General features: G+C 40.9%; 1 protein-coding gene across 1 annotated transcript; it reads left to right on the plus strand.

The window, feature by feature from the left end:
- Positions 1–12,628: 12,628 nt before the first annotated feature.
- LOC117252323 (PR domain zinc finger protein 12) lies at positions 12,629–26,543 on the plus strand. Its single transcript, XM_033619121.2, has 6 exons — positions 12,629–13,213; positions 16,877–16,942; positions 18,610–18,734; positions 20,063–20,218; positions 22,127–22,241; positions 23,095–26,543. Exons 1-6 carry the CDS (start codon positions 12,958–12,960, stop codon positions 23,550–23,552), a joined length of 1,176 nt encoding a protein of 391 aa, XP_033475012.2. The 5' UTR covers positions 12,629–12,957; the 3' UTR covers positions 23,553–26,543.
- The last annotated feature ends 437 nt before the right edge of the window (positions 26,544–26,980 follow it).

Consider the following 26,980-nt stretch of genomic DNA (forward strand, 5'->3'; position numbering starts at 1 on the left):
CTTAACCAGGACGTCACTATCCAAGCTTTTTTAGCTTGCTAACTAGCCCCCCACACTGTCCCTTAGCCCAGCTAACAGATACTTGTTTAGCCCAGCTAACAAATTATTTTGGCTCGTTCCACACCTGTATAGTGTTAGCTAATCTCTCAAGACAGATTCTGCAATCTACATTGGAGAATCTGTCGGCAGCCATGTGTGAAACACAACTGGGGGGGGGGGGGGTGGGGCTTTGAGTCTGAACGATGCTGCGCTTTAGCCAATCACAATGGAGGGGGCGCAGCTGAGACGTGCAGGTGTCCCCAGGAAATGTGTACCAAGCTCCGCGTCCATAGCGACCGCTCCACCCAAAACGCTGTCTCGTCAACGTGGAAAAAAAATAGTTTTTCCAGCGGATGTCTTAGTTACAACATGATTGAGCTAACTGGAGTAGTTTCATGTCATAATCCAACAACGGGAGGCTTTTAACAGATGACGTCCTGATGTTAACTTTGCTAACTGTCCCTGTCAGCTGCAGCCACTGATGCTTTCTAGACATCGTGATTTCCCAAAACTGAATAAATACCACACATAGCAACACAAAACTGCTTTGCTAGCTCAATCATGTTGTAACTAAGATATCCGCTAGAAAAAATATTTTATTCACGGACCGTTTATTGAGTTATTACCTTATATTTATACAGTCTATGGTTATTACAGACACAGCTAACGGTTAGCCCAGCTAATCTACGATAACCATGTTAATTACAAAACGTGCACACGGAAATAGTAGCGTTTGTTCAGTCATTGTGTTTATAGACTTAACAAACATCAGATTAGTCTACACGGTGATATAGTGACATGAAAAATGTGATATATAGCTAAACTCTGCTGGTTTTCTACCCGAAGTATTTGTAAACAACACGCTGATTCCCTGGGGGAACCGCCGGAAGTGAAGGGCGTGATCAATCGCCGAGGCCCCTGCACTTCGGTTAGTTGAAAAACTCCGGGCTGTGCCTCCAGAGGTAAAGAGGAAAAAAAAAATTTTTTAATTTATTTTTTTACCGATGGATTTCCAGATTGAGTGTTAGCTAACTGACAACTAGCTTGTTTAGCATGCTAACTTGCGAAGGGGAATGGCTCTAGAGAGATAGAGAGACTCACTGGCGGTTCTGGCAAAGCGGGGAAAAGCAAACATGGATGGACACACCATGCATGCACGTGGACAGACTATATATATCAGCAATTTGTTCTGCTCTGCCATTATTTAAATTTCTTTGTCACCTCCTACAGTCGCATCTCGCCTGAACTACGCTACACTGCCTTCACAATCTGCAGTGCTTCTGCTCCGTCTTGTCCGTATCCGTAAGCTTTCAGAAAATGTGCACAAATATGTGCAATAATAATTAATATTATTATTATAATTCTTATTAAAAATAATAATAGTGATACATAATTAATACAGAGAACAAACAGACAGCTTCGTCCATCTCCAACCCTGAGCCTCTCGGAGTGCTGACACAGCCAACCTCTGAGCGAGTGAAAAAAATTCTATTTATTTAATGAGTTTAACTTTATGAAGAGTATAAACAGGAGGTTTTAATGAAACGAAGAACAATCCTGAGGACAAAATGTGACGGAGTGAACAGAGCAGCACCGAGAAGCTCAGAGATTCTGTGGCCGACGAGTGTCAGCATGTTAAGAGTTAGCTCTCCAGCTAGAGGTGTGTGTGTGTGTGTGTGTGTGTGTGTGTGTGTGTGTGTGTGTGTGTGTGCAGACTGACTCAGGGTCAGTGTGTCTGAGCTGCCATCGCAGCATCTCTCCTACATGAAAAGTGGGATTAATCATTTATTCATGTTCCCAGAGCGGAGACAGATGGTCTGACTGAGGGTGTGATGTCATCTGTCATTAAGACATTACTGTAATCACACACACACACACACACACACACACACACACACACACCTACTGACCTCCAGGGATCAATGAAACAGCAGAGAGAGAGGAAGACGAACTGTCAGCCTGCAGCTCTTCTTCTGCAGCTCCTGAAGGTTTCTGTTAGTTCAGCCTGGTGTTGACTCAGGTTAATGTGTCACACCTGAGTCAGTATCTCTCAGAGTCAGATGTTCAGATTGATGTCAATCTCAAGTCTGACCCACGGACTCTATAACAGGAGTGAACAAAGCCTTTAAGTGCCTTAAACCTGCATTCATTCTAATGTCCAGCAGGGGGCGACTCCAGTCTATTCGGATAGATGTCAGTGAGAAAATACTTGTCACATGTTTTATGACCTCAGTAACATTTTCCTAACGAGTTTACGGTCTCAATTAATGATGTCAGTTTTGGCACCTTGTCAGTGACTTCTGGCGTCAGACTGACAAACAAAGCCGTCCTTTCACATTGGCATGATGCGCGGCCCATTGCTGTTATTGTTTAATGGCGCCAAGTGGCGTCGGGGGGGAACAGGGCTGGACAACAATGCAAGTTAAAGCGGCAGAGGCCCAGGTACGGTGGGTGGGAGGGTCCACCAACCACCGACTTTCAGCTAGGAGGTCGGTGTTTGCTTTCCGTATGATTGTGAAGCCAATTCCTGTTTTTTTCCAAAACCCAGCTACATGTTTTTGTTGCCTAAACCCTGACCTTGAGTTGATGATGCTCTGGGTGTCCTCAGACTGCGATAATTTGTCCTCCATTTTTGATTCTCTCAGGAGACTCACAACCAGATTGCAGTGTCGATCAGCTCTGCACTCATTTTTTGCTAAAGTTAAAACATTTCAACTCGTTTGTACACACATTCATATTCATCTATTCATGTTGCCCAGCGTGAAGTCACGTCAATTCACCTCTTTGCGTTTGAAGTTTGTCTGCTTTTCATTTTTTCTGGTAAGAACATTTTATCTTAATTTTGCTAGCTAAACTTAGCATCCCAGTTAATATCACACTTATCATGAGTTATGGATGCAGCTTGCTAACCAAACTAGCTAGCTAGCACTAACATGAGCTGATAACTCTTGCTCATCCCTCCTCTCCAAGTGTGGTCACTTCTGGCTCTGTAAATCGTAAGTGCTGAACTCAAGGGTTCAAAACACGAGTCCACAAACCGACCTGTGATGTCACAATGGCTACGCTCACTTGTGTTTTACAGTCTATGGTAAGTACACTTAATATGAAGCTACAGCCAGCAGTTAGCTTAGCTTAGCTTAGCATAAAGACTGGAAACAAGAGAAACCTTGGATGTATAAAGAGACCTGGATACAGCGCTGGAGGCGGGGCCTCGTTCATTCCTATGAAAGTTGATCAGTGGTGCATGAAGCCAAAAAAGCTCAATAAAATAAATAACAAATAAATTACCTGAAAGATCGGCGCTGCTTCCACATCGTCAGCCACATTAAAGAATCCACTAACCAAGTGGCTCCGTGTGATTTAGCACTCCCTTAACTTGAATGGGGATAAAATGATTCAACATGAGTTACTGATGCACCTTGCTAACAGCTGTGACTGAACCTGCAGGTCAGGACTCCTGGGGCTGGTTGCACAAAACACCTTAAGTTAAAAGTTTTCCTAAAAATCCTAGTTAAGGTTTCCTCAAAACAAAGTTAGTTGCACAAAACACCCTTAAGTCTTCTCCTCCAGGTTTCCTTAAAATGTTCACTTAAGTATTTATGGTTTCCTCCTTGTCTTGGTCTTATACTTAAGGAATCCCTTGACTTGCACAAAAGACCTTAGCAACCAAAGCAAGGTTAAAAAACCCTTAAGGTCCCTCTGACTCTGTCTTAACTGCAACATGAGTTTATGGTGATAAATAAATCACTAACACGCCCTGAGCAGAGAGTTCTGAGACCAGGAGAACCTGACGGATACACTTCTGATTTTACACTTTAGATTTGACTGAATTCAGTTTCTGATTCCTGGTTTTCGGATCAGATTTACTTTGTAGTTTGTTCTTTCTCTGATTGTATTCATCCGTCAGTTTCATCTGCTCCTCCTCTGTCTGGTTTTCGTCTTTTCTTACGACAGTTTTTCACTTTCAAACTGTGAGACGACTCTGTGAGACGATAACAGGTGTCACAAACAAACAGTCTCCATGGAAACTGTTACTGCTGTAAAATCTCTTTCAACACAGTAAGTGATTTTTCCTTACCTAAGGAGGAGGAGTTAGTTACTACTGGGGGACTTTTATTTTGAAAGGACAGAGATTAAAATGACAGCTGATGGAGACAGAGAGGTAAAAGGACTTTTATTGTGAAAGATGGGTGAAATGGAGGAGAGGAGGAATGAGATGGAGGGATGATGGAGATAATGACTGATGCAGAAATCAGACTGGAAACAACAAGAACTAAAGAGTGAAGAGAGTTACTGGCAGTGTGTGTGTGTGTGTGTGTGTGTGTGTTGCGGTGGTGATAAAGTACAGGAAGCAGCTCTGTAAGTACAGATGAAGTGTGTGTGTGTGTGTGTGTGTGTGTGTCAGAGCTGATTAAACATTAAAGTGATGGCGATCTGGATCCAGTCCAAATGTTCCCATGATGCTCTGGGACCAACAGGAGCAATAAACTGTCTGTCTCAATCAACCGCAGCACGTGGACAGAAGTATGTGGACGGCTGACCACATGATGTGACTCTGTGTTCATTAACAGCCTCCTCTGATGCTCTCAGGGCTAAATCACAAACATGTTTTAATAGTCGTATGAAACTTCCTACGAATTTCATACGAAACCACAGAGATATTACGTTTAAATATTGTTAGGTAGTGGATTCTTTGTAATTTTACGTTTCATCAACACTGGGTAACGTGTGGTTGGGATTAGGAAAAAATACCACTTGGTTATAATTCGCACAAGATCATGTTTTGGCTTAAAATACACACTGTTTGGGGGACAATCCTGGCAGGAAGAACAGCGGCAGGTCACTACAAAACACTCACATTTACTGCCTAAAACTTGTGATACAGCAACATCTTGGTAAATAGATGAATAAATAAATAAAAGGCTTGTGGGCCACAAAAAGCTGTTTTTGTGTTTGATTTGATTTGAACACTTCAGGCACCAATCACTGCGTTTTGTAGCTACCTGTCACTGTTCTCCAGCGGGGTCAGAGGATGAACCGTCCACTATCAGGTTAGCACTATCGGATTATTTTTCATCAGATGTTCAGATTACATTCCTGCTCCTCAGAGGATGATCTCCTTTAGATTTTAAGACTTTTTGTACTTACATCAGGACGAACTGGACCAGGTGATGGACTCATGGACTCGCGGATGCTGAAGTTTGATCACAGACAGACTCTGAGCTCCGAGATGACGTCCTCCATGGTCCCGTCCATCAGTCTGCAGATCTGCTACATCCTGTACAAAGAGGGGACGTTTGAGCTGTGTCGAGTGTGTCAACTGACTCCAGGTACAACAACACACTGCTGTCACTATGACAACAGACATACAGCAGGGAGACACAACTCACACTCAGTTTATTCTTTACTTTCAGTTTTGTTAAAATCTTTAAAATTACCAGGCTGATTTTCAGGAAAGTTGTGGTGGATATTCCTGCTCTCCATAGGACGAATCATTTTTATTATTGAGGGAAAAATCCCATTTCCTGTTCATAGTACAAACATGCTTTGCTAACGTACACAGGATATTATAGAGGTGCTGTTATCTTTACAATACTCAAACACTTTGGTTCAGGAAAGATGGCGGACTCTGTTCAGCACAGAGTAAGTCAACACTTCCTGTCTCGTGTTTGAACATTTAGCCAAAGACCATCTTCTCTGAACCTTAAACCAGAGCTCTGAGTCAGGGTTCAGCTGTCAGGAGATGGTGACGGACAAAAACTAAAATGTGTTCTCTGATTTGTCCATTTGTTGCATTAATGAGATGTAACCCTGGTGACATTTACATTCATACAAAACATATTTACTAATGCTAATTAGTTACAAAGACATGTCATTTTCAGGAGTCAGAATTAGTTAGAATAAAATGTGTAAATCTCCCAACTAATAACCACCATCCAGTCATAACCAGCTGTTGCCCCCAAAGACCATCATTACCCACCGGATATTAGCCACCACCCGACTTCGTATAACCACAAAATCATGAGACAGTAATTCGTAAATAATTCACATTATCATGAAGGTTTCGATCACTTCACCAACATGCTGAATGCTGAAACATGTAAAGAAGGATGTAGTATGAAGAATAAAATCCGCATCAGGAGGTCGGTCAAACAAACACAGGACTTTATCTCAGGAGACCAGCGATCACGTCCCGTTGAAAACCAAGTGAACTTTGAGTTAATTTAAGGTACACCGTCACCATGTTTATTTTTCTAAACCTAACCTACATAACTTAATGTTAAGTACGTAAGATGACAGCGCCCAATAATGTTACTTTTCCTAAAACTGTCCTACATAACTTTATTTGCCTAAACCAAACTGACATCACGTTAAAGTACGTAACATGACAACGATCCCAATCATGTTTCTTCATCTAAAACTAACCTACGTAACTTTACTTTCTTAAACCTAACCTACAAAACCTCACGTTAAAGTAAGGTGACGCTGCTCAGTCATGTTTTGTCTTCTAAAACTATCCTACGTAACTTAACGTGCATGAACCTAACCTACGTAACTTTGTTAAAGCACATAATGTGACAGCACCTAACTATCTTTACTTTCCTAAACCTACCTTAACTTTACTCGCCTAAACCTGACCTCTATGAATTTACATTAAATATGTAACTGTATGTTAAGTGAGTAACGTAATGAGGCTGTTCATTGGGTGTTATGTTACGTTTTTATGAGGATACGTTGCCTTTTAACAACACATTACGTGGTGGTGGGCACAAACTGTGATGATATTACATGTAAGCAGCACGAAAACAACAATAATGCCATTTATAACGTACGTCCACAGTTTGGGTGTGAAACAGTTCTGGTCTGGTTCAGTTTAGGGAAACAAAAACAGGTTTGGGTTCAAAGGTCATACTTCATCGATGTGTCCACCACAACAAACCGCCCTCGCTGACTCCGCATTGCCGATGTTTCTGTGTTGTCAGTATGAAAGTTTAACATATTTGGTGCCAACCACCTTGTAATGTAATATTTTGTGTCCATTTCATGTATTTCTCTGAGAGCTGTGTTTTAACCACTGAATATTTTCAGTTCGTCTTCCTTTAGTTCCTCTGTGTTAAAAATGTTGGAGGTCAATAATCAGAAGTGATTTATGGTGAAATACTTTTAATTTGTCAGGAATTTAATTAACTGGAATATTTAAAAACAGACAGATCAGGTTCTTCCGTCCAGAAACACTTTCTTAGTTAAATTCAATAAGTCACAACATAAAGATTTAACTTTGAATATAATTTGTACACAGAGCATTTGATCCACATCACTCAGACCAGTTTACAGACCAGTAGCTCCCAGTCAAACCCCCGACTGTCAGCAGGTATTTAACACTGACATCAGCTGTAACTGGTGTCACTGTCATCACTTCCTGTCTCACACATTAATTAGACTCCTCATTAATCAGCTGATCTCAGTCTGATTAACAGTTTAACACAGAAACATCACAACGTGTCTGAATGAAATATATAACACACATGATTTATATCACTGACTCCACATGATCATAAAAACAAGGTTAAATTATGACGTCCTGCACTTTCATTTTATCTTCATTTAAATTCCTCTGGATTTTTTTAAAAACAAAATAACTGATCTGTTGTGCAGCAGATTCTTCGTATGAATAAACCTTCAACATGCAGATGATTTAAATATGAATTTAGTTTTTAATTCAGCTGTTAACAAGTTCAGGTTTTAACGACAGATTTCAGACAACATGTTTTCACACATTTATAAATATTAAATATTACAGAAGCGTTTTGATGCCACACCAGAAAAAAAGATAAAAATAAGTAAAAATAAAATAACATAAAATATCAGTGTCAGGTTACAGCATGGGACGTTTCTTGAGAGAAAGATTTTTTTTTCCTTGTAAAAAATTTCTAGTACTTTTCTAGTAAAATATAAAACTATTTTTAACAAACCTTTACTTGTAAAAACAACAACAAAAAAAGAAACCAGGAAACTTTTTTGTAAAAAAAAAAAAAAAAAAAAAGTGTTCTTGTAAAAAATAATTTTCTTGTTGAAAAAAAATTCTTTAAAAAAAATAAGAAACTACTGATCTGTATCTGTGGCGCATTTAAATAAATAAATGAATAAATCAACGTGTCTCAGAACAAACTGCAGCTGAAGTTTCTCAGGCCAATTAAAACATAATGATGATGATGATGATGATGATGAAGAGCAGCGAGAAAACGGCTGCTGATAAAAAAAAGAACCCATGAACAAGAAGAAGGAGAAGAAGAAGAGGAGGAGGAGGAGGAGCGTTAGATTTGTCCTCCGGAGCAGCTGACAGCTTCTGTGTTTCCTCGTGAAGCTTTTTAAAGGAGGATTATTAACATGAATACTAATGAGGCCGCAGCGCGAGACTTCATCACGTCACGCGGACAATATGAGCGCGCCATTTGGGCTCATTCCCACCACCTCCTCCATCATCTCCTCCTCCATCATCTCCTCCTCCATCATCTCCTTCTCCTCGTCTACTTCATACACCTCCTCTATCATCTCCATTCCCACCACTATCACCTCCTCCTCTGCCTCCACCTCCTCCTCCATCACCTTCTCCTCACTTCTTTCTTTACCATTCACCTCCTCTCCATCAGCTCATCCACCTGACTTTTTCTCCTCTCCTCTCCTCTCCTCTCCTCTCCTCTTGTCTTTACGCGTGCCAGTCACCTGCCGCTCCCTCCTCCTTCTGACTTCCCGTCGTGTTTTCAGGGTTAAAGTGGATTCTTATTGGCTGTGGGGGGGGGGGGGGGGGGGGTATAGAGGACAGGGGGGACAGGGGGGACGGGGGGGAGGAGGACACACACTCACTGAGAGCTTATTGTTGTCCAAAGCTCATTAAAGCGTGTCCTCCTTCAATAAAGACGCGCCTCTCCATTAATAAACTCCCGCTCGGCCCGCGTGCGCGGCGGCTGCAGCCAAACTCCGCTGCTGGAGAAAGAAAGAGACGGAGAAAAGAAAGTCCAGCGTTCATTGAGTCAAATCAATTGAAAAACATTTGCAAATCTGCCATTATTCCCGGATTTTCTCTCCTTTCTTCGCCTCTGTCTCGCGGGACAAAAGCGCGCAGCCTCCGTGTTTGGCACGGAGCCGTTACGCACGGAGCTCCGGGGAGCGCGGCGGGGGAGAGCCGGGGGTGAAGCCGCTGGAGGAGAGCTTAGAGCCGGCTGGAGGAGTCAGCGAGCCGCCGCCTGAAGCTCAGAGGAGGAAAGAAAAACTGAAGCTGCAGAAAAATAATGTTGATATTTATTTTCTTTGTTCTAAATGAATCATTTCATATTAAACATAAAACAATATTCAAGACAGAAAAGAGAAAAAAAAAATAGATGAGATAAAAAAAAAAGTGTTTTTCTGAAAATAAAACACAAAACATTTTTTCAGATTCAAACATGTTGTGATGATATTTAATAAGTCACACTGAGCTGTGTCTGCAGATATTTACTGCTGAAAAATCACTTTATATGTTTCTGCAGGTTGAAATATTTTCTTCTTTCTGTCTGATGAAGGTTTATTACACACACACACACACACACACACATACATATATAATATTCTAGTCCAGAAACATCATCAGATTTTATTTTAATTTTCAGACAATAAAAAACTATAAAATAAACTCTTAAGTCTTTTCATCAGATTTCTCCTGTTCAGTTATTAAACTGCAGCTGAAACATTTTATTTCTCTCAGATCACTTTTTATTATTATTATTGTTTCCTGGCTGCAGCTGAAGGCTGAAGATTTCCTCTCAACAGTTTGAAAATCATCGTTTATAAATCAAAACCAAATTAAATTAATTCTGATGTTTCAACCGACACACTGGCGACAATGAGAGAGTGTGTGTGTGTGTGTGTGTGTGTGTGTGTGTGTGTGTGTGTGTGTGTGTCTCGCTCACGAGTGTCGACAATAAATGTTTAAAAGCTCATAAATACAGATCAGAGTGAAAGAGAGAATAATAATCCTGTTGAGAGACGAGAGGAGGAGGAGGAGGAGGAGGAGGAGGGATGAAGAAAGCAGCTGTTGTCTTGGTAATCTGTCCTCTAATCTGTTTTCCTGCTCTGTCACTCACACTGCTGCAGTGCACACCACCACCACCACCTCCTCCTCCTCCTCCTCCTCCTCCTCCTCCTCTTCGGCTCACATTCCACAGCTGAAGATTCAATTTTTAAACCTTTTTCAGAAAATATTATTCAAGAATATCAAAATAAATCCAGATCATCTCAGAGCTGTTTTGCCACCACTCAAATTCTTCATCACAATAAAACATTTCTTTTCATCAGAGCTCCTGAGCAGCAGGTGTCCACATACTTTTGGCCATATATTGAACGTAAACTCTACTGATGCATGCACACACACACACACACACACACACACACACACATGTTTAGTTTCTCTATCTGTCATTGATGAATTATCCGACACATCATCGTTCAGGTAAAATGTGGAGTCAGATTCTTGTTCACACAGCTGATTGTGACCCTCAGTTATAAAACAATATGTGTGTGTGTGTGTGTGTGTGTGTGTGTGTGTGTGCACAAAAGCATGTCTACACAAATGCAAATACCGTACGTATATAATATTTACTTAAATACAGATTCATTTATTTGTTACATATGTTTGCCCTTTAAATCTGATTTAGTCAAATCCACCCAGCCAACGTCAAACTGACGTCAGAGAGACAAACGCTCAACGTCAGACAGAATTTTAGTTGGAATAAGAATCCTGTTGACGATAATTTAAATGTCTAATGACGTAACGGTTTCACAATGTGTAGACGTTAACATTATGACTAATTCTCACAGAACTGTTCGTATGATATCCTTCAAATTAGTGCCCAATGAGTGAACTTACATCCTCAACGTACAGTTACGTCCTCAACGTACAGTTACATCCTCAACGTACAGTTACATCCTTAGCGTACAGTTACATCCTCAACGTACAGTTACATCCTCAACGTACAGTTACGTCCTCAATGTACAGTTACATCCTTAACGTACAGTTACATCCTTAACGTACAATTACATCCTCAACGTACAGTTACATCCTTAACGTACAGTTACATCCTTAACGTACAGTTACATCCTTACAGTTACGTCCTCAACGTACAGTTACATCCTCAACGTACAGTTACATCCTTAACGTACAGTTACATCCTTACAGTTACGTCCTCAACGTACAGTTACATCCTTACAGTTACGTCCTCAACGTACAGTTACATCCTTAACGTACAGTTACATCCTTACAGTTACGTCCTCAACGTACAGTTACATCCTTACAGTTACGTCCTCAACGTACAGTTACATCCTTACAGTTACATCCTTAACGTACAGTTACATCCTTAACGTACAGTTACATCCTTACAGTTACATCCTTAACGTACAGTTACATCCTTAACGTACAGTTACATCCTTACAGTTACGTCCTCAACGTACAGTTACATCCTTACAGTTACGTCCTCAACGTACAGTTACATCCTTACAGTTACATCCTTAACGTACAGTTACATCCTTAACGTACAGTTACATCCTTACAGTTACATCCTTAACGTACAGTTACATCCTTAACGTACAGTTACATCCTTACAGTTACATCCTTAACGTACAGTTACATCCTTACAGTTACGTCCTCAACGTAGTTACGTCCTTAACGTACAGTTACGTCCTCAACGTACAGTTACGTCCTTAACGTACAGTTACATCCTTACAGTTACGTCCTTAACGTACAGTTACATCCTTAACGTACAGTTACATCCTTAACGTACATTTTTTGTGTGTCGTTTAAACAGTAAAACAGGTTCACATTAAAATAATCAGAATCTATCTGACGCTGCGTCACAGAGGAGCTGCTACTAAGATGTCCATCATGAACACATGAATGTTTCTATCTAGAGTCAGTGTTTGGTTTGTCCCTTCTGGGCTGCTGTAGAAACATGGCGGTGCAACATGGTGACCTCTGTAGACGAGGGCCTGCTCCCTGTGTAGATATAAACGTGTCATTCTGAGGGAACCAGAACACAACCATTAGATCAGATTTAAATCAACACTCTGGAGATTTAACATAAAAATATTCCACTGAAAGTCAAAGTCCTGAATTCAAACCTTCTTATTTCAGATCATCCCGACATTATGTGTTGATGCTTCCTGCTGCTGGTTCAGAGGACACGACAGGATGTGTGAAATATTTTAGATGTTCTTTTTAAATAAATTAAATCTGTTTAGCTGTTAGAGACCTGCAGGATCCTGGTCCAGCTGATCCTGGACCAGGATCCTGCAGGTCTCTAACAGCTCAGCTGAGCTCTGTTCTCTTGTTGTTGTTTTCTCATTAAGTCCTAATTAAGTGTCTCTACGGTGTCACGAGCCAACAGAGCTGTAAACGGAGCCAACAGCGCGTGGAGGACACACACACACACACACACACACACACACACACACACTCTCTCTCTCCTCCCTCCTCTCTTTATAGAAATGTTGGAGGAGGTGATTACAGCCCATTACAGACAGACAGACAGACAGACAGACAGACAGGGTGTATATAGACCCACACACACACTCTGCTCTGACCATCAGCTCTCTGAACAACTTCTCTTCACACACACTCTTTTAATTTTCAGCGTTTTAACTTCATTTAACGTTTAAAGAAAAAAAACCTGCAGCGACATTAAACACTCAGTTTGTGTTTTTAATCTGAGTTTGTCTTAAATTTAAAAAGGAAAAACATCAAGAGGAGTTTTTATTCCAAGATTTTGGAGGATTTAAGAAAAAAAAAAAAAAAAAGTTTGCTTCACCTGAGGGACTTGTTCTGCTCCGGTCCCCTGACACCGGCTCCCGCTGCATCTCCTGCCCGGCCCCGGCTCCCTCTGCCCCGCCATGGGCTCCGTGCTGCCCGGCTCCTCGCTGGGCCTGAAGTCGGGCTTCAAGCCGCAGCAGCCGCTCTCTCTGGCGGACATCATCACCTCGGACATCCTGCACAGCTTCCTGTACGGCCGCTGGAGGCACGTGCTGGGCGAGCAGCACCACCACCTGCCGCACCAACATCACCTGCCGCACGAGGACCGCACCGCCCCGAGCGCGAGCCCCAAGACCGCGTTCACCGCCGAGGTGCTCGCGCAGTCCTTCTCCGGAGGTCAGTGACGACACTTGAATCAACCAATTAAACTCTGCACGCCTTAAATTATCCCTTAATTTAAAGCCTTAAATGCTTAATGTATCTCCTCATCACTTCCGCTCACCTGCCGCGGATCAATAAGGTCACAGAAAATCTGATCAATAACTGATCTTAATTTATTATTAAATGTTTCACTGATGGTGGAAAATAATAAATTACTTTTACTCATTTACTTTTTCAATTTTACACCAGTTTCAACTTTTACTTCGGATTTTATTGATTTAGTTTGTGTTTCATTTGCTGTTTTTCACCCATGAAAATATTAATTATCTTATAAACGTGCTGATTCATTATTATTATTATTATTATTATTATTATTATTATTTATTAACTAACAAACAATTTACAAGAATAAAATAATCCCGCTGAAACATTAAAGTGCTGCAGGTGTTTCTGCGTTATTTGTATTTGCATCATTTAAAATTCTTTTTCACGATAAAAATGTGTAAAATAAATTTGGATGACGTCAGTCTGCCGACACAAAGTTCATTTAATTATTGTTCATTAATTAGTCTATCAATAACCGATCAAACCGTTTGAACTCCGTGATCTAACGGATCAGTTGGAGTTTTCTGACGCGCCGCAAATTTCCAATAAATCATTTAAAGTCTTACAATTAATGAATCAGCTGATCACCTGTTGATCGATAATCAGTCCTGAAAATATGCAGACTGATGTTAATAAATCATTTCTGTGCTGTCTGACTCTGAAGCTCAAACTGTCACCAGAATGAAGCAAAGCTTCGCCGCGGCCTTTTTTCTGACTTTTTTTTTTATTTCTGTTTCTTTTTCATTTTTGCTAAATTTTATTTTGAAATTCGTTTCCGTTTTCATCAGAATTCGTTCGGAACAATTTCAGAGGAGCCGTGAGAGCCGTCTCCCGGTGTCCTGACCCTCCCGGTTCATTTTGACCGGATTATTTCTGCTTAATTTCCCTCTGCAGGAATTTAAATCTCCGTCGTGTGAACTGAATCCTCTGAACTCTCCCCTCGTGGCATTTATGAGTTTTTTCTTTTCTTCTTCTCTGGTTTTAAATTGAGATAATCTTCCACTTTTATGTGCACACAGATCTCTTTGCTCCTTTATGTCACGTCGCGTTTCACGCCCAGGACCGAGCGTGAAACGCGACGTGACGTTTCTCTTCTTCTCTCTTTGATTTTAAACTTTATTTCATTTGTTGCATGTTTTTATTTTCTGTGACGTGTCCGGAGACTTTGTCCTCTTCCTCCTCTTCCTCCTCTTCCTCCTGTCTCTGTCTCACACTCAGTCTCAGGTTGAGTTTTGTGTCACCTGAAACATCATGAATTAAGATTTGTGCTCAGCGGGCAGTGAGGAGCAGTGAGGAGCAGTGAGGAGGTGTCAGGACATAATGCGCCCATTGAAGGAGAAAAGGAGCGTTTAACCTCGTTTTTTCAGGGCTCGGCTTCATGCTGCTTTCACTGTTTGTGGGAAACTTCAGCTTTACGACACTCCGAACGTCCCGTCATTTCTTTTTTGCTTTGAACTCATTTTTTGTTTTCAAAATTCACGTATTAAAACATGCAAACCTTCAGTGTCACTGCCATCCACACCCAGCTCACACCATCTCCCTGCACTCCATGGTTGGAAAAAGTAAAAGTAACATTAATAATAGAGACAAATAATAATAATAACAATAATAATTTATTTTATTTTATTTGACCTAACCTTTGTTTAACCAGGACGTCCCGCTGAGATTGAAATTCTCTTCTCCCACAGAGGCCTGGTGAGGCAGCAGCCAATCAGAACACATTTAAAATGCAACAAATACAACATGTAATCCAAAACTCCACAATCAAACAACAACTATTCAAACACACACTTTCTTTATGACGTCCTTAAATCCATCAGTGGATATCAGTGTTTCTGATGTTACATCTCTTTGAAGATTGTTTCATGTCCAAGGTGCAGAGGAGGAAATGTTCAAACCTAAAAAGCACCTGGAGGATAAATAATGATCATAAATCAAAAGTCAAACTAAAATCAGATTTAAACAACAGGATCAATAAACACACAGCATGAAGCAGAAACAGCTCTCTGTCATTTATCAAATGTTACTGTCTGCAGGTCATGAGTGGTCTTTTTCAGACATGGTTTTTGTAATCAGATTACATCAGTAGGAGTAGGACTTAATATAGCGGGAGTCAAAATATGCTCACAGGCCACTTTATTAGGTACACCTTGCTGGTATCAGGTTGGACCTCCGTTTTAATTCTTGGTGTCACAGACTCAACAAGGTGCTGAAACATTCCTCAGAGATGTTGGTCCATATTGACATGATGACATCACACAGTTGCTGCAGATCCATGATGAGAATCTCCCGTTCCAGCACATCCCAAAGGTGCTCTATTGGACTGAGATCTGGTGACTGTGGAGGCCATTGGAGTACAGTGAACTCATTGTCATGTTTGAGATGATGTGAGCTTTGTGACATGGTGCGTTATCCTGCTGGAAGTAGCCATCAGAAGATGGGTACACTGTGGTCATAAAGGGATGGACACGCTCAACAACAATACTCAGGTAGGCTGTGGTGTTTAAACCATGCTCAGTTGGTACTAAGAAAATCTCCCCCACACCATTACACCACCAGCAGCAGCAGCCTGAAGCGTTGATACAAGGCAGGATGGATCCATGCTTCCATCTGAATGTGGTTTTTCCAATCTTCTATTGTCCAGTTTTGGTGAATTGTAGCCTCAGTTTCCTGTTGTTAGCTGACAGGAGTGGCACCTGGTGTGGTCTTCTGCTGCTGTAGCCCATCTGCTTCAAGGTTGGACAAGGTGTTGTTGCTTCAGAGATGCTCTTCTGCACACCTTGGTTGGAACCAGTGCTTATTTGACTTCCTGTTGCCTTTCTATCATCTTGAACCAGTCTGGCCATTCTCCTCTGACCTCTGGCATCGACAAGGCATTTTGGCTCACTGGATATTTGCTCTTTTTGAGTGTACCTAATAAAGTGATCGATGAGTATATCCTTTATTTAACCAGGTAAAAGCCTCACTGAGGTTAAAAATCTCTCTTTCAAGTGCGGCCTGGCCGAGAGGGCAACAACCCAAATCTTGACCACTTCCTAAAGTCTGTGTCTGAGAGAGATGGACGGCGTCCCTCGTGGACCTGATGGGAGTGAGAGCTCAAATATGTCGGCGTGAATCAGAAGTGTTTTGTGCTTCTTTCCAAGTTTCTAATGTGATTTCAGTCCATTTATTCACACTGTAATCTCTTTGGGAAAGAGAGTCCTCAGTTAGTTCATGCTGTCACACAGATTTCTTCATCTTCAACCACCGCCTGTCCTCGTCACCACAGATCCACACACTGAGTGTCCTCAGTCAGGCGTCCCAAAAGTACATCTGTAAGTTAGGAGGAGTTAAACCTCTCCATCATGTTTCTGATCAGAGCTGCAGCTCAACACACTGACCCTCTGACGACGCACTGTCACATCTGCAGAAATGTAACTGCAGTTCAACGCACGACTTTATTTCTTACTGTCACATTTCAGATCTTCTCTCCTCCCTGTCTTTGTTCTGTGTTTCCAGTCATCAATGTTTATTTATATATCTTTATTTAAAAAATGAAAATGAATAAATATATTTTACTGTTTTTGTGTTCAGAGGTGCAGAAACTGTCCAGTCTGGTTTTACCCAGCGAGGTGATCATCGCTCAGAGCTCAGTCCCAGGTAAACTCTCCCTCTCTATGTCTCCGTGGTTTCATGAGTCGACATGTCTCTGTGGCTCTGTTTCATTACTGAGCATGAAAATATCAACCAAATTATTCAATAATTTGTTCATTTTAATCTTATTCATTTTGGATTTTTACCTCCTCACATCACGTCGTCTCTCCTGAAACTCTCAGCTGCTGATTCTGAATCTTATTTAAACTCATTTTAAAACAGTTAAAGTTGAATTAAAAAGCGATCAGTCATGATGATCAAATAATTATCAGGTGAAATATGTTTCACTACATTTTTATTTGTATCTTTTTTTGTCTAAAGGCCCATCAATATTTATTTTGGGTGATTTTAAAATGAGCTCAGGCTGTAAGCTCTGTGCTGTGGACCTGTGTGCGTCGCTCGTCTCGACTCTGTGAAGGTGAATATTAAATATACTGATACTGTCAGAGTGATGCGTGGCCTCGATCCAGCTGACGTTACGCAGCAGTTTTCTCCTCAGTGTCAGCGACTACACTAGTTTAGTTTATTTACACACACACGTGTAAAAGGAAATAAAAACTTAAAACACTGTGCAGCATGAAGACACCTCAGATATTAAATAACAATCAGACATAAAAAGAAAACAGATAAAAACAAAGATTAAATATGTCAGAGACGTACAACAACAAACAAATTACAAATGAATCAGTGAAGTGTGTAAATTAGATTTCCAGATATTTTCAGATGTTTTTTAATAACGATGATGATGATGATGATGATTAACATAGTAAAGAAGACGAAACATTTCAACTCTGACAGACACCTGAAGGACAGTCAGATATTAAGTTACTGCATTATATTATATTATTGTTATTATATATCCTGCTGCAAACACAACAGTCACAGTCAGATCAGCTGACGCATGCTCAGTGACGCAGTGAGCAGGAAACAGTCTCACTCTGCACCCAAACAATAAACGACTGGTTCAACAACTTGCTGCGTCTCTTTGAGTCGACCACACTCAGCATTAGTGAGTTATAATCTGACAGACTCAATTAGTTTAGTTTTTCTTCGACCTAACAAAACTTAATTAAGTTGAACCAACTTAATATTTATTGAAAGTTGTTTTGATGTTTAGTGGTCAAACTATTTAACTTACTCTAACTTATTTATTTTGAATCCGTCCCACTGAAAAATGTCAAAATGTTTTGACTTTGATCAAATTCTTAAAATTAGTTTTCAACTGACTGAAACTTGTTAGTGACACAAATATAATTAATTATAATAATTCTTTTTGCTTTTTTCTGCATTATAAACAACAGCTTGATGTCACTCACGCATGAGTCGCCTCACAGTGACTAAAGTAGCTTCAGTCAGATCTCTGTTCAAAGTGCAAATGTATGAGAGGAGTTTATTAAAGAACAAATACCAGTGACTGAGCCGACAGAGGGTCAAAGATGGCCGACCAGCCCTGGAATAAAACGTACAGTGATGAGCGAGGGTGAATCTCAGCTCACAGTGATATGCAGAATCTGACATGTGCAACAATGTGCAGATGGATTCATGAGCCCAGTGTTTCCTGTCCTCAGAAACAGGACCTGAGGTTTGAAAGAGAAGAGTCACTTCCTGTTTGTGTTTTTACACTGCACTAACACGTCTGTGTGTGTGTGTGTGTGTGTGTGTGTGTGTTTCAGGAGAAGGTTTGGGGATTTTCTCTAAAACATGGATCAAAGCAGGAACAGAGATGGGACCGTTCACAGGACGCCTGATCTCACCTGAACACATCGACCTGTACAAGAACAACAACCTCATGTGGGAGGTGCGTTCAAAATCACTTAACACTAAATATGTTTATACTTGTATTTACATTCATATTTCTATTTACACTTATGTTGAGGCCTGTAAGAAATCCCTTAAAGTTAGTTTAACTGTTGCACAAAACACCTTAAGTTAAGATTTTCCTTAAATTCCAAGTAAAGGTGTCCTTAAAATAAAAAAGCACAACACCCTTAATTGTTTTCCTTAAGGTTATCTTAAAATGTTCACTTATCAATTTAAGGTTTTCTCATTTTTTGGGTTTATACTTAAGAAATCCCTTAAAGGTAGTTGAACTGTTGCATGAAACGCCGTAGTAAAGACTTTTTTAAATTAAAATTCCAAGAAAAGGCTTCCCTAAAATAAAAAAACACAACACCCTGAAGTCTTTTCCCTCAGTTTTTCATAAAATGATTTATTTTTGAAGTATTTAAGGTTTTCTTATTTTTTGGTCTTATACTTAAGAATCCCCTTAAGTTAGTTAAACTGTTCTACAAAAAACACCTTAAGTTAAGATTTTCCTAAAATTCTAAGTAAAAGCTTCCTTGAAATAAAAAACACAGTACCCTTAAGTATTTTCCTTAAGGTTTTTTTCAAAATGTTCACTTAAATATTTAAGACTTTATTTTTTGCCTTAAACTTACCCTTAAGAAATTCCTTAACTTGACATTGCATGAAACACCTTAAGTTAAGATTTTCCTTAAAGTCTGAGTTAAGGCTTCCTCAAAATAAAAGACACAACGTCCATAAGTCTTTTCCTTAACATGTTCACTTAATATATTTAAGGTTTTCTCTTAACTTTAAGCTTACCCTTAAAGTTAGTAAAACCATTGCACTAAACAGCTTAAGTTAAGATTTTCCTTAAAGTCAGAGTTAAGGCTTCCTTTAAATAAAACCAGCACCCTTCAGTCTTATGCTTAAGGTTATCTTAAAATGTCCACATAGGTATTTAAGGTTTTCTCCTTATTTTGGGGTTACACTTAAGAAATCCCTTAGAGTCAGTTAAACTGTTGCCCAAAAGACCTTAGCTATCAGAGGTGCAAAAGTCCACATGGAAACTAAAATCTGTCCCACTGCAGTAAATGCCCTTAATGTTTGTACTTGACTAGGGAAATATTTTAAGGGATTTTCAACTTTAAGTATGTCCCCTAGCTAAGGGGAAATAAAGCCTTAAGTGCCATACTTGGGGAGGTGTTTGGTTAGTTTGTTTTGCACAGTGTTTCTTAAGGATCCACACAGTAAACAAACTGAGCGGCCGACTCATTATGGAACTGTTGGATGATAAAACGATATGATGAGATTTAAGTGTCCACGTGTCCTCCCCTGTTTAAGGTGTTTAACGAGGACGGGACGGTGAGGTATTTCATCGACGCCAGTCAGGAGGACCAGAGGAGCTGGATGACATACATCAAGTGTGCGAGGAACGAGCAGGAGCAGAACCTGGAGGTGGTTCAGATTGGCAGCAGCATCTTCTACAAGGCTGTGGAGGTCAGTGAACGCATCACGCTCTGACTGCTGAGTCTGTGACATCAGCTCCACTGCTGCTTCTTCTTCTTCTTCTTCTTCTGTTGTTGTTTGTCCGACAGCAGGGGAGAAGTGCTCTGACTCTGATAGCTGCTGTCAGACAAATGAAGCGCAGGAAATGATACAATAATGAGCTCTGAGATGAAGAAGAGGAGCAGGGCGCAGAACATGGAAATACTACTCGAGTACAAGTACTTTAGATTTGTACTTAAGTTGAGTACTTAAGTGAATGTATTTGAGTTCCATTGCTGGAGTTGGACAGCAGCCGACACACTGAGCAATATAAATGTCTGAAACATCAGAAGAACCTCAAACTAAAGAGACAAACGTTCTCCATGGTTCAGGTTCTGAGGAGAACCTGCCGACAGGTCGTTCTGCAGCTGCAGGTGTTGGAAGGTGTTTTCCAGTCTCGTGTCAGGGCCTCCATATTTGATTTTATTCAGTGTAATAACAACAATAACAATCTTTGTTTCTGGAGCACTTTTAGAGGCAAATCTGCTCAATACATGAAATAAATTCAAAATAAAATCCAGTCAAACGATGAACTTTGAGACAACAAGACATTAAATAAAGCAGAATTAAATTCAGACAGTTTAAGTTGGATCAATGAATACAAGACTCATAAAGATGCTAAACCAAAAAAAATGATGAAGAAGAAACAACAGTGAGAGTGTTCCAGTGTTTCGGGGGTGGAGGAGTCATGTTGAGCAGCAGGTCATGAAGAAGAGTTCAGGTGTGTGTCGCCCTCTGCTGGACAAATACTAAACATTCAGTCCTCTGATTCTGACTCCAGAGCTGAACCACAGAGTCGTCTCCACATCATGTGTTCACACAGTGTTCATTGGTTCAGATCAACATTTATTATACACATGTATTTGTTGTTTAGGTTTAAAGACAGGAAATAACAAGAGCTATTGATAATATGTGCAAAACCAGAGGAGACACTGAGACAGTTTCACTTGGAGGCCACGACATGATGAAACTTTAAATACTTTGGTGCAGCTCTGGTGGAAATGTCACACACACACAAATATAAATCAGGGCTGTCTATTGATTCAAATATTTAATCACATGATTGTTCACAGCTAAGTCATCACACGTTTTTTATCTGTTCTTCTAAAGTAACATTAAAGGGATGATTTTCAGACTCTTATCAACATGGGAGCAGACACATAATCTCACTTCATACAAATGATCATTGCAATAATCCAAAACAATAATAAATCTTCTCCAGAAAAGTCTCACAGGTTCTGACTGCTCAGAAAATATGCTGAAAGCAGACGATGACAAACTGAAGCAACAACAACAACAGAGCTGAATGTAACATGACTCAGTGACACTGACACAACGGAGTGTCCAACGTTACACATGTTGAGGATCATTAAACGTCGCCTGTGTTTGAAAGCAGCTTGACGTACGTCTGTGGGAAGTTCACAGACACATTTCCACCCTGGTGAACAATAAAGTTACATTTTAAAAAACATTTTAAAAAACATTTTAAAACAAGTCCCAATTTCAGTGTCTGTATATGTGCACATCTATTTCAGTGCAGACGTGTGCTAAAAGCTGGTGCACAGAGCATGTGTGTGTGTGTGTGTGTGTGTGTTCATGTACGTGCCTGTTTATGTTGATGTTTGTACATATTTATACACACTTGTGTTTATTTATTTGTTGTTGTGACTTTTTTTTAACCTCTTCAGTTTACAGAGCCCTCAGTGTTTCTACTGCTTCACTGAACTGTTTATTGTCTTGTGACTTTGTAACGTCTGTTTTCAAAGTGATAAATGAACACATTGATCTTATTTATATTCTATATCTGACACTTTAACGTCCTCCCCGCTGATGCTTAACCCTCCATGTTTCCCTCCTCAGACGATCCCTCCGGATCAGGAGCTGCTGGTCTGGTATGGAAACTCCCACAACACCTTCCTGGGAATCCCTGGGATTCCTGGAGGAGACGAAGAACAGAGCAAGAAGACCAAGACCGGTACGGATTATTGATTATTGATTGATTACTCACCAGTAAAGATTACTGATAACTGATCTGTGGATTCATCCACAAGTCTAAACCTACAGCAGATGTTTGACTCTGATTTTAAACACAACAGTGGCTCTGCACCTCAACCAGAGGTGTGGACTCCAGTCACATGACCTGATGACTTTAGACCCGAGTCAACACCTGCAACTCGACTTGGACTTTAACACCAGTGACTCGTGACTAGGGGTGCAGTGATATACTGGTTCCAAGGAATACCATGATGAGTACATTTACTAATCTATGATACTGACACAAACACAAACACCTGGACGTTGAATCTTTTATTTGAGTTATTTTCTGAGAAGAGACTTTTTACAAACTTTCATCAACAAAATGTTTCAAGTTTCAGTTATAGTAATAAAACATCTTCCTCAATCGTCTAAAACAAACCAACAGAACTTGTTAGGTAGCACTAGCTAATGTCTCCAGCTAAGCCCCGCCCACCAAAGCATGTCATACTCTTTACTGACAGTTAATGTGTGTATGGACGCAATGATGCGGAAGCAGCATCGATCTCGTACCACAGACACACAGCTTTTTGAGCAACTTTGGTAGAAATGAACAGGGTCCCGCCTCCAACGCTGTATCCAGGTCTCTTTATACATCCACGCCATACACTGCATCACCTGACCTCCTCCTCTGCTCCCATCGTGGTCACTACAGTCACACAGAGTGTCGTAGTTTGAAGCGGTGATGAAGCTCCTTATGTGACGAGCTGGGAGCGAGAACGTCCTGAATATTTACATTAAATATAAACTATCACCAGATTTTAACAACTATCTCCTCCTCCTCCTCCTTCTAGATGAATTTCACACCTGTGAAGGCTCCTCTTCCTCCTCCTCCTCCTCCTCCTCCTCTTCCTCCACCCTGGGCCGCATGCGATGCGTCATCTGCCACCGCGGCTTCAACTCCCGCAGCAACCTGCGCTCCCACATGCGCATCCACACGCTGGACAAACCCTTCGTCTGCCGCTTCTGCAACCGCCGCTTCAGCCAGTCGTCCACGCTGAGGAACCACGTCCGGCTGCACACCGGCGAGCGCCCCTACAAGTGCCACGTCTGCCAGTCAGCGTACTCGCAGCTGGCGGGCCTGCGGGCGCACCAGAAGAGCGCCAGGCACCGGCCCACCGGAGATGCCGTCGCCGCAGGGGGAGGTGTGGTGGTGCACGCTGCTCACTCACCTCCTCCTCACCCACCGCAGCTGACCGCCATGCCTCACCCGGCATCACTGGTTCACCATATACCCACCATGGTGCTGTGATGAGAGGTAGGCAGACAGACACACCAAATACAGACAGACAGACAGCTTAAATATCCAAACTAACTCAGACAGGAACCTGACAGGTTGGAGGAACATGTTACCCAGGTAGCCACAGGAATCAGGCCAACTGCGGCTCAGCGTCGGCACATTTGGCTGAGTTCTGGTCGCTCGATTCCTGCAGCAGCTGTGATCTGACTCTGACCCTCATGTGACCCAGATTTGGGCTGAGAACCAGATCCAGTGAGCAGCACTCAGGCCACATTTGGGTCAGAGCATCATCATCCTCACTGCGACCTCGTCACACGTCCGCGTTTGGTCATGGACTTTCCATGTCCACATATGACGTCCAAGGTACCCTGGGTGTGTTGGTTGTCCAACCGTCCATGTATCATGCTGACGTAAAAGGATGCCTTTATTTGTTGGTTTCTGACACTGCAAGTCTCTGCCCAAGCGCCAGATTTCAACAATTTCGGGGTGAGACCGGACTCGCCAGAGTCACAACCTGAACTCAGACCAGATTACGTGGGGTGATTTTAGGAAGTCATGAGTCCAGGACCAGGCGTTTAAAATATTAACACACTGCTCTACAACAGCATCGCAGCAAAAATATATTGAGACTTTTCTTATTGATTTGGGAAACATGACTTAATCTTCAGTCTGCCACAAATATTTAAAATCTGATCCTTAAAGTGTTCGAATGGTTTTCTTGAATAAAACACTGATGATGACGACAGTAAGCTCACTTATATTCTGCTCCTGTTCTGTCCTTGAATAATATGAGCTAACGAACTCCGTCCAGCAGATATTCCCCAACACTTGGACTGAATGAACCTTTTTAGCACATTGATTTAAACAGTTTCATTTCCCATCTCTGGCTCCATGTCAGGGCCCTGTTGGACTATGATTCAGGCTACCTGGGTAATAATTTACAAGACGCCACACTGTAACAGCTGAATGTCTGTTAGCTGAGGTGACAACATCCAGTCCCTCAGATGTTTGTACATTATATGCATGCACACACTCATTTATTAGACAACAGACACACTCACACAAACACAGACTTTAAGCGTCTCTTCATCCGGACGAGGAGACACTGAAACTCTGATACTGAATCATAAAACTGTTGCATGATGGGACACAGCGTCAGTCTGTGACTCCAGTATAAATCACGTATCTGTGAGACGATGATGTCGTGCTTTGGTTTGCATGCAAGGGTTGTAACATGTGTGTTGAAAACTAGGAGGCGCTACAGTCTGAGCACTGAGGCTGCTTCAGAGGAATCTGCTGAGTGTGTGGTAAATCGTCCTGTTGGTCCGTTAACAGACACATCCATAGTACTGTTGTTCACGTGCTAACAGGTTAGCATACATGATGCTAAAGCTCAGATGATAGTTTCTGTGTCTTCGTAGCTTTCTGTATTCACCAAGTGCAGGTGTGAACGTGTGCGTAGTCTATGAACGCTTCAAATGAACTGGTTTTAATATAATACATCATCTCTATTTACACACAGTGAGGAGTCAATGCTACCAATACAACTCTAAACTGTTAAAAATTGTGCCATTAGCGACCAAGCTAGCTAGCTTCATTAGCAAGGTAGCTTCCACCATGTTGAGTAAAGCTCAAATTATCCACCTTCTTCCTAATGGCACTACTGTAGAAATGATTAAGGGTAAAACTTGCGGTGTCACAGAGGAAGTCGTTAGTTGCACTGACTGTCTGTGGTTAGTCTCAGTGGCAGTAGTAGTAGTAATCTTGGTGGCTAACTGCTAACGGTGGTTCTTTTTGAAACCAGACTAAGCTAAATTTGTTGATTCAGCAGGTAGTGTTAGCATTAGCATTATAGCTTACATCATGTGGGTTAAAGCTCAAATTACACTTTCCATCAATATTGAATTCTGCACATTCATTACAGTCCACAATTAATGACCACGAGTTTACTGTCGGCACAATGACTGTGTGCCGACAGTAAACTGGTGTCATAGTTCATGTCCATACGTGGTATTATCTCGCTATGCCTGCTGAGTTACAGTCGGCTCCACGCTAGCACTTTAGCATACACCTTCTTCAGTGATTTTTTTTTTCCACTTAGAAATAATTTAAATGTAAGGTGATAGTCAGCTCAATGCTAACACTTAGCATAAACTATGTGGAGTAATATGAACTTAAAGTAATAAACATTTAGGTTTACATTAGCTTGACTACTGTTAGGTAGCTTTTGCTTTAACGTGAGCATACACCATAATATCAAACTCCAGGTTATACGTTAGCTAACATATTTGCATGGTACAAAGCGCCAAAGTCCCAAAAGATATATTTTTATCTTGTGTGCAGCTGATGTATAAAAAAAATTTGGGATTTTACTCAATGTTAGCTGGATGCTAACATGTTAGCAGAATTTGTGTGTTTGTTTTACTGACCAACACTCAATCTACTAAAAACTCACCAGATTCCTTTAAAGAAGCTCATCACTTATTAAAATAGACAGAGCCTGAAATTATTATTATTATTATTATTATTAATATTATTATTATTGACCTTAATGTCTGTTGTTGTTAAGCTGTGTGTCGAGGCCCAAATTGGGTCTCGGGCAGGTTGAGTCGACACCTGTTAGAAAATATTAGAATCTAAGTTTCTAATCTTTGTAGATGTTTTTACATGTTTGTTTTTCCCTGATTTTTGTATAAATATGTTGTTAAATAATCAAAGTAATGAGAAAAGTAATTTAGTTGACGAGTCTCTTATTTAGCCGGCGGCTGTGTGTCGGGCTTTCTCTCTTGGTGTGATATAAATAAAGTGTCAAAGAAAAGAATGTGAATATAAACATGAGATGTGCTTTATGCCCAGAATATAATTCAACTGTCACTTTATCTCTGTATATGTATAAGGTCATATATGACACATGTATCGGTATATGAAGTATGCTATGTTGACTTCTATAAAGGACAATGTATTTGAGCCTATACTCCTAATAAAGTGTGACTTCACCTTTAACCTCTGCTCTGCTGTCAGTCTGCTGTACGTACTGCACATCCAGCCTTCAGATAGGGACCAGTGGTGGAAAGTGACCAGGTAGCCTACAGTAATAATCTACCACGTCAATGTAAGTTACTGTTCAGTAGTTCCTAAAACAGTTTTGTGTTTGCAGCTGCATTTAAAGGCTCTTCTCACTACATGCTGAGCCACCACTGACGCTGCTGCCTGATAATGAAGTTGCATACTTGGGCAATTCACTGGCATGATTGTGGTCGAAATACGAATGTCAGTTTTTAACTGACAGCTGGAATTTAACCATATTGGGCCATACCCGGGAAGGTTTTGGCAATTGGCATGATTGCAGCCCAGTGGTGGCAGTGTCAGCAGCTGGAATCTAGCAAGTGTATTTGGCCCAAATCTGGGGTGTCATTCATCACAAGTCTTACAAGCCAAGT

This window comes from Epinephelus lanceolatus, chromosome 9, assembly GCF_041903045.1.
Source record: "Epinephelus lanceolatus isolate andai-2023 chromosome 9, ASM4190304v1, whole genome shotgun sequence".
Taxonomy (NCBI): domain Eukaryota; kingdom Metazoa; phylum Chordata; class Actinopteri; order Perciformes; family Serranidae; genus Epinephelus; species Epinephelus lanceolatus.